The sequence below is a fragment of the Octodon degus genome, unplaced genomic scaffold (genome assembly GCF_000260255.1).
Source record: "Octodon degus isolate 3935 unplaced genomic scaffold, OctDeg1.0 scaffold00056, whole genome shotgun sequence".
Lineage (NCBI taxonomy): Eukaryota > Metazoa > Chordata > Mammalia > Rodentia > Octodontidae > Octodon > Octodon degus.
Window position 1 is genome coordinate 9,188,451 of NW_004524632.1, and position 8,953 is coordinate 9,197,403.

Sequence of the window (8,953 nt, forward strand, 5' to 3'; positions counted from 1 at the left end):
TTAGCAGTTAGGCCTGGTAGTGCAGGCCTGCTATCCCAGCCCTGGACAGGCTGAAAACAGGAGGATCCCTAGAGTCTGAACTGCGCAGTTAGACCCTGTACCAAATACATTAAAAAGAAAATGCCAATTACAATTTTTTTTTGGGGGGGGTTGCTGGGGAGATAGTTCAGTAGAATGAATAAGTGCTTGCCTGGCAAGCACAAGGTTCTGAGTTCAATCCCTGGTACTGGAAAAAAAAAAATTTTTTTTTAAGGCCAGGGATATAGCTCGGTGGCACAGTGCCTACCTAGCAAGCATGAGGTCCTATGTTCAATTTCTGGTATAAAATTTTTTTTTGAGCTAGGGTCTTCTTATATGTCCAGGCCACTCTGGGGTCTCAAAACTCATGCTGCCCCCAACCCCCGCCGCCTCTGCCTCCGCCTCCGCCTCCCTAGCTCTGGGGAGTGCACCATCAGGTTCCTGAGACCTTTTTTTTTTTTGCAGTACCAGGGATTGAACTCAGGATCTTGCGCCTGCCAGGCACGCACTTACTCTACTGAGCCATCTCCCCGGCCCCCCACGACCTTCTGAAGAGGTTCGCTGACCCAGCACTCGGGAGGCTGAGGCAGAAGGATCAATGCGTTTAAGGCTACTCTGGGCTACATAGTGAATTCAAAGCCAGCCTGGACTACACGGTGAAACTCTCAAAAAAGAGGTCTGGAAAATCAATTTTTTTTTTCTTTACTGGGGATTGAACTCAGGACCCTGTGCCTGCCAGGCAAGCGCTTTATTCTACTGAGCCATCTCCCCAGCCCCAAAATTATTTTTAATATGCTTCTAACATGTCACCTGCTTTTCACTCTCACTCTCACAAAGCACAGTGGGGTGCCCCAGAGGCTCCCCCATGTGTGTCTAGATACTGTATAATTGTGAGGAACTCGAGCATGTGCAGAACTCTGTCATGGACATTTTCTTTTTTTTTTTTTTTTTCTTAATTTTATTGAGAAACAAATAGCAATGAGATAATTGCAAAACCCATTAGTGGGTTCCAATAATTAGTACATTACATATTGTTGTCTTCATAGTGGTACAATAAAAATCTTATTGGAGCTAGACATTTTCCAAATGTCCACTTGGTAATTTTGCCCAAATCATTCATGACCAAAAATTCTATTCAAAGTACAACAAAGAAACCACTGGATTTTAATGTGACAAAGTACAAAATGTTCCTTGATAGGACTTTATGAAAAATTTTAGTACAGTATTGGAGAATATTCGTTATCTAGAAAGCTTATTAAAGCATTTCTGCCCTAGGGCCAGCCAAATAGCTCAGCAGATTAAATCGCCTCTTAAGCAGACTTGCAGGGGCCAGGAGTTCCATCCCAGGCCACTATGCCGGCCCCGCCCCCAGGGCGCGCTGAGACAGAGACAGAGACTGAGACGAGGCGTGGGGGCGCGTGCCTGTAATCCCAGCACTTGGGAGGCTGTAAACAGGTGGATCACTACGAGCCGATTTATGCAGTGAGACCCTGTACCCCGTGTCCTAAATACAAAAAATAAAGCACTTCTGCCCTTTCAACTGCTGATACACGAGGCCACATTGTCTCCATATACTCTAAGCAAAAGAGCCTCCAATGACCGAGTCCACAGGCACGCCTGAGAACCCGGCTATCTCCTATTAAGACACACAGTAAAGATTTGCAAAGCGCAAAACAATGCCATTTTCCTAGCACATGTTGTTTTGGAAAAGATGGTTATTTTTTACTACAGTGTTACTTATGTCAACATGTAAGAAGATTTTTAAAAATAATATTTAAGTGAACTTATAAATATTTCTTAATTTTTGTTTTAGATCCTCACTGGCTGTAGTGGCACACACTCACAATCCTGACACCAGGGAGGCTGAAGCAGGAGGATTTCATGAGTTTGAGGCCAGCACAGGCTACTCAGTGCAAGGCCATCCTGAACTATATAATGAGATGCTGTCTCAAAAAAAAAAAGACGATCCTGAAAGCAAAACTTTCTTCATTTCTTAAACATCACAAGGCTGCTGCCTCCCAGCTTTGTATGTTCTGACTTGTTCCACTTAACAGTCAGGCCCTAGTTTAAACATGGATTCGAGTTCGGGCGTGGTGGTGCACGCCTGTAATGCCAGCACTGGTGGGGGGGATAAAAGCAGGAGGCTCACCACGAGTTTGAGCTGCATAGTGAGACCCTGTACCAAATCTATAAATGAAAAAAAAAATTGCTTCTTCTAGAAAGCCTTCCCTGATTGGTCAAAGCAGATTAGCTGTCCCTCCCACAAACTCCCATGGAACCAATACTCCACCTAAACTTCAACATAAACCCATTCTGTGACTGATTTAGTTAAGACACCTGTATTACCCGAGCCCTTCCGTGTGCTGGGATCAGCTCGTGTTGTTATATCCCCAGGGTCTACCACATACACACAAGCACTGGTAAACAGTGAGGGTTGGAGTAAATTAGTGAATGTAATATCCATCAAAACAAATTAAGTATCCTTATTTTATTTTTTTTTAATTTTATGTATTTGTGTGTGTGTGTGTGTGTGTGTGTCCAGCTCAGCCCACCAGGGGGTGGGGCTGGCTGGCATGTGGTGCTGGGGGATTGAACCCCGGTCCCTGTGCTTTGCTAAGCCTGTTCTAAATAGGTGTTTTAGACCACTGAGCCATCTCACCAGCCCCAAGTATCCTTATTTTACAAGAAAATTCAAACTCAGTGGTGAAAATTCAAACTCAGTGATGTAAGGCTGTGATCCCAGTACTCAAAAGGCTGAGGCAGGAGGGTCACCACAAGTTGAGGTCAGCCTGGATTACACAAAGAGTTCCAGGCCAGTTTGAACTGCATAGCGAGGCCCAGTCTCAAAAAATAAAACGAGGGCCAGCAAGATAGTTCAGCAGTCTAAAGTACCCGCTTAGGCAAGTTTATGCAAGCTGGCAGGGACCCCAGTTCAATCCCTGCACCACAAGCTAGGCCAGCCCCACCCCCAGGGTGGGCTGAGCCGGCCACAAAATATAAAATGAGCAGGGCATGGTGGTGCACACCTCCGGTCCCAGCACTCGGGAGGCTAATACAGACGGACTGCTGCAAGTTGGAGGCCAGCCTGAACTGCAGAGAGAGACACTATCTCACAACGTACAAAGAAAAAAGAAAACTGAAACTCAGAGGTGATCGGTTTTAAACCGATACACCTGGAAGGTGTGCGCTAACAACTGATCCCCAGTGTTTACCTCCCAAACCCTGGCTCCTGGAGAGCCGGCCGCTTACCTGGGAGCTAATGGCGTACTTCAGGTAAGAGAGGATGAGAGGGTTGGGGGACGGCCCAACCATGGCCTGCTCCAGTAGCGCTTCTGCAGTGGGACCGAAATGAGACCAAGGGGCACTCGCCTCAGCTTATCCCTCCCGTCTGTCCTCCCGGCATCCCCTGAGACCTGCCAGGTTGAGAATGTCCCAGGTGGCTCCTTTGGGAAAGAATTTCTTCATGTTCATGGCCCACTGGCAGTCACTCCAGCGCTCCTTCCAGGCTTGCAAAATGGCTTGCTTTAGGTTCACCACCTTCATGATGTCAGCGTGAGAGATGAAACTGGTGACGTCCTGAAGAAAAGGCTGGGAGGGGCCGGGGAGACGGCTCAGTAGCGCTTGCCTGGCAAACGCAAGGGCCTGAGTTCAATCCCCGGTTCCGCCAAAAAAAAAAAAAAAGACTGGGAAGGCTGAGTTACACACAATGGAGACGCAGGGAGATTGAAGCAACACGGAAAAGAGGGGCAAGGCAAGACTGAAGTCCCATCAGAATCTCCCCTCCTGAATCATCCTTCCTTCATCTAGAGCCCCGAGAAGAGGGTGTGACACAGCACCCCGGAACCCCAGCACTCAGGAGGCTGGGTAGGGCTGTCGTGAGTTCGAGGCTAGCCTGGGGCACAGACTAAGTTCAACACCAGCCTGAACCACACAGCAAGACCTGTCTCATAAAGCCAAGACCAAATAAATAAAACTGTAAAAGAAGCTAATACAAAGATTACAAAGGGAAGAAAAAAAAAAATTAAAAAAAAAAAAAAAAAAAAAAAAGCAAGAGCAAGAAGCGGATAAGCCAGCCCCAGTTGCTTAATTACTCCCTTAGCTCTGGCTGTACCCCTCACCACTAGTACCCCCAAGTCTAGATCCCTCCCCCACCTACCCCTCTATGGTCCTCTTTAACTATAATTCCCTATTTCCTTTTCATCCACCACCTCCTTAAATTTAAGCCTACCGGACAATTCAGCTCTACCTCCTAGGCAGCACCATCTTGGCACTTATCAAAGAACTCATTTCCTATTGGCTGAGCGGTACTGGCAGAAGCCAATAGAAATGGAGCAAAAGGAACATGCCCGCCGCAGTGCCTTCTGGGAATAGTAGTCTTTACTCTGGGAACCGCGTTTGTGTGAGCTGTAGGGAAGCTCCGGGATGAACATACTCGGACCTTCTGACTTCTGTTCATTTAGGACGAACCTCCAACGAGCTGAAGCACTACTGCGACTTTGGGGTCAGTAACGTTCTCTCCTAGCTTTTAAACCTTTTTTTTTCCTCCAAAGCCCTGGCGCTGCCAGAATTCACATTTTCCACACCTGTATCCTACAAGCACAGTTGCCCACAATCAGGTCCTGATTCTGCAAACTGCTCCTGCAACTCAGTGACTTACCAAGACTGGGTCCCCAAAACAAAAAAGGGCTGGAGATGTAGCTCAGGATTAAGACCCTGGGGGCCAGGGAGATAGTTCAGTAGAATAAGCACTTGCCCGTCAAGCACAAGGTCCTGAGTTCAATGCCCTGTACCAAAAAGGAAGGAAAGAAGGAAGGATTAAAAACCCTAGGTTGGATGCCCTGTACCAAGCAAAACAAAAAAAGACAGCAAGTACAGAGTACATGAGTGCTCTCTACTATCCTCAATGTCTTTCCTATAAATCTAAAACTTCTATTGTGCATAGCAATACACACCTATAATCCCAGCACTCGGGAGGCTGAGGCAGGACTGTCATAAATTCAAGGCCCACCTGGGCTACACAGGTGGCCAGGCTGAACTTCATAGTGAGACTCTATGGCAAGGAAAAAAAAAGGAGAGGGGCCTGCCCATTGGCTCAGATGTTTAAGTGCCTGCTTAGGCAAACCAGTCAGGCTCAGGATTCTGTGATTCTCCAGTCCCTAGATCCTCGAGCCTTACCAGACCTGCCCTTTAAGCATCCTGAGCCAGCAAAAAGGAAAAAAAAAGAAAGAAAGAAAGAAAAAAGAAAAATAAGAACATAGCCGGGGGTGGGGGCACACACCTATAATCTAAGTACTCGAGAGGCTGAGGCAGGAGGATTATTGCAAGTTCAAGACCAGCCTGGGCTACAAAGTGAGCTCAAGGCCAGCCTGAGCTACAATAGTGAGACCCTGTCTCAAAAAGACAAGAGAGAGGGGCCAGGGAGATGGCTCAGTAGAGTAAGTGTTTGCCTGGTAAGCACAAGGGCCTGAGTTCAATCCCTGGTTCCGCCAAAAATAAATAAATAAATAAAGATGAGAGAGAAACAGGTGCTGGGGTAATAGTTCAGTGGTCTAAGTGCCTGCCTGGCAAGCGCAAGGACCCAGGTTCCATCCCTGGTACTGGATGCTAAGTGGATCCCCGAAACACTGGGCGCAAAAACCCGCCATGGTGACACAGGCCAGTAATCCCAGTGCTGGGGAAGCTGAGAAAGGAGGAAAACTACAAGTCTGAAATGCGCATAGTGAGACCCTATATCTAATTAATTAATTAATTAAAAAGAAAAAAGAGAGAACACATTATAGATTATTCCGCCCACAGTTTTGGCATTAGCCCGTTTCCCTCCAGCAGGAAGCCTGAAACCAGGTGTTTTCCACCGCTGGCTGGGGTGTCTCACCCTCAGGCCAGCTCTGTCCTTTGGACAGGTTTTGCCAGTCACTTACACCAGGGCCAGGAGGAGGCCACGAGACCCCCCCCCAGCTCCTGTGCTCCCACTGCTTTTTCCAGCTCCTGGTCCCATACCCTGAAGCACCAGTCCGTCCGTCCTTGCTCCATCTGTATTACCCAGCATCTAACCCCGGGCCACCTTGTGAGTAAAAATCGGATGAATTGGGAGAGAAGCACCTTGGGTCCCAGAAATACCCATGTTGAAATGGGCAGAGCATGCTAGGACCCTGGTTGTCTGCAGTATGGGCCAAAGAGGCGGGCGGACCCCTGTCCAAAGGAGCAAGGCTGGAGGAGCCCATGTGCCCCTGAGATTGGCACGATCGATGGCCTTCTGCCCTCACCCCATACCACCCATGCCCCCTGCATGTGCACCCTTTGTGCTTGCCTAAAGGACCCCATTGGAGAAAATTATTTATGCAAAACTGCTGCTGCGCATGGCGACCCATACCTATAATTCTAGCACTGTGGGAGGGTGAAGCGGGAGGATCAGAATCACAGATTCAAGCCCAGCCTCGTCAATTTAGCAATTTGGTGAGACCCTGCCTCAAAATAGAAAATGAAAAAGACTGAGAGTGTAGCTCAGTATTTCCTTCTGGTTCAATCCCCAGGAGAAACAAAAATAAAAGTAAAACCGGGGCCGGGGACATAGTTCAGTGGCACAGCGCCTGGCTGGCAAGCGTGAGATGGATTCCCAGTACCAAAAATAAAATGAAATAAAAGCCAGCTGTCAAATATGTGTAGAGAAACATCCAAAGAGGAAAGGAGGGGCAACCTGGACCCTCACCCATAGCCCCAGGCCCCCATAGCCCCAGGCCCCCGGCCACCTCACTTGCTCCACCTGGACGCTGCCAGCAGCCTCACTCAGTGCGGGCTCTGCCCTGCGGGCTTCCTGGCTCTCCTCTGCCCACTCCTACGTCCCGTTTCTGGCCCGTCACAGCAGCCTGAGCCCCACCCCTCTCCGTTGCTGGATCCCACTGCCCATGTCCCATATTGCTTTCCCTGCTTCGTGGGTCAGGTTCTCCCCATATAGCCCAGGCGGGCCTTGAACTCCTGGCCATCCTCCTGCCTCAGCCTCCCAAGGGCTGGAACTGCAGGCGTGTGCCACCAAATGCCCTGTTGGGAGGGGAACCATGGACTTCGTGGTATCTCCTCTCTGGGTTAGTGGTACCTGGGAAGGAGAAGATTCAGGCCCTGAGGGTGGTGCTACTCTGAGCCCGCCCCATTGTCTCTGCCAGGAAGTCAGGCTGATTTCCAGGGAGGCGCCCCACATGCATGGGGACAGCAGGCAGCACCTGGAGCAAGGCCCTCTGCCTTCTGGGGACCCCGCGCCCCATCTCTGCCCAGCAGACACTTCTCTAGACTTGGCCCGTTTTCCCCAAACTGAACATGTACACCCAGGGTGTCCCTCAGCCCCAGGCCAAACTGTTTTCAGTTTCTCTGCTTAGCCCTTCCTGCCCTTGTCCTGAATGTCGGAAGCAGCCTTTCCCTACACCACCTCTTCCTCCGCGCTTTATCTTCTGGGGCCGCCCTTGAGCTCTCTGGCTTGACCACAGCAAGGACAAGACTGTCCGATAATGCTGCAGAGGGCCGGAGAAGAGATTCTATACAAGGAGATGTCCCAGCCGGTCTCCAAGTCCCCTCCTCTTACCCACTGTCCCCAGCTGTCCCTCCGCCACCTCTGCCACCCTACATAGTCATCTTGCTGGCCAGAAGAGGGGACAGGGAAGTGCAGGCAAAGGGACATGGCAACATCTGGAACTGGGTCCAAAAACCACCAGCACCACCACCACCAACTGCAACAATAAAATGAGGTCAGAATAGGGCAAGAGACTGCAAGCAACAGGGCTTGGAGGCCCCGGGGAAGGGGACAGTCCTTATGTAGGCTAATAGAGAATGGAGAAGGGAAGTGGCAAGGATCCAGACCCAAAAACCCAGAAACACTGAGCCCAGCAGGGAACAGCAAGGCATCCACCCGTCTCTGGAGGGAAACTGAGTCACACACCCCCGCCCCACCCCCGCAGAGCACTGCCCTCTGGAAACTCTCCTGGGTGCCCAGATTCTGAGCAGCAGGTGGCTGGGAAAGAGTCATTCTAAGGCACTCAGACACGGCTGGCTCCAAACCAGTTTCCCCCTCTATCAGTTTCCAAATCAAGTCCCTGCTTCCTATTTATCTGGAGGGACGGATGGGAAGAGGCCGATGGGGTGGCCCCGGATCTGACTTCCTCCTGCCCCCTTCCAGGCGAGGCAGACCCAGAACCAGCCTTGCCTGCAGTTTCCGCCCAACACCCTGGGGAAGAGCCGGCCTCCTGCCTCTGGCTCCCAGCACAGAGGGAAGAGGGGTGCTGGGATCCTGGGGCCCCCAACGGTGGCGGGGAAGCCAGGCAGCTTGCCATTTCCTTTGCGCTGCTCCTCCCGCCAGTCCAACAGCTGCTCTTTTTCTCTTTGTGTTTTTTTCGTTGTTGTTTTGTTTTTCTGCAGTACTGGGGATAGAGGCCTCCCTTTTTTTTTTTTTTTTTTTTTTTATAGACAGGCTCTTGCTAAATTGCCCAAACTAGGCTTGAACTTCTGATCCTCCTGCCTCAGCCTCTTAAAATTCTGGGATTACAGGTGGGGCCAAGCACATCAGGTTAGATGCTCTATTTTATACTCTCAACATACTGGACTGTCCAGTCTTCTCCTCTAACTGGAGGAGGGCTGCAGGATAGTAAGCCCCAAATTCTGATGGCAGAGGAGACTCCCCTCCTCCTCCTCCTCCTCCTCCTCCTCCTCCTCTTCCTCCTCCTCCACTTTCTCTGCTGGCAAATGGCAATGTGAAACTAAAAGCTATGGATATTTAGCCAGGCACGGTGGTACATGCCTATAATCCCAGCACTCAGGATGCTGAGGCAGGAGGACCCCTTCGAGTTTGAGGTCAGCCTAGGCTACAAAGTGAGCTGAAGCCCAGCCTGGGCTGCATAGCAAGACCCTGTCTCAAAAAAAAAAAAAAAAAAAAAAAAAAAAAAAAAAAAAAAAA

General features: G+C 49.9%; 1 protein-coding gene across 4 annotated transcripts in view; it reads right to left on the reverse strand.

Moving 5' to 3' along the window:
- Med24 (mediator complex subunit 24) overlaps window positions 1–7,875 on the reverse strand; it is a 25,937-nt gene extending 18,062 nt beyond the window's left edge. Inside the window, exons 1-3 of one of the 4 annotated variants that reach the window (XM_023718093.1) lie at window positions 7,589–7,875; window positions 3,432–3,606; window positions 3,268–3,350 (exon numbers count right to left, since the gene is read on the reverse strand). In XM_023718093.1, the coding sequence (XP_023573861.1) occupies window positions 3,268–3,350; window positions 3,432–3,606; window positions 7,589–7,684 (354 nt within the window). In that variant the 5' untranslated portion in view covers window positions 7,685–7,875. Of the gene's footprint in view, window positions 1–3,267; window positions 3,351–3,431; window positions 3,607–4,174; window positions 4,328–7,588 lie in introns of those variants that run through there. The other 3 variants (XM_004633718.2, XM_023718095.1, XM_023718094.1) reach the window with 3 other exon arrangements.
- Between the last annotated feature and the right edge of the window lie 1,078 nt (window positions 7,876–8,953).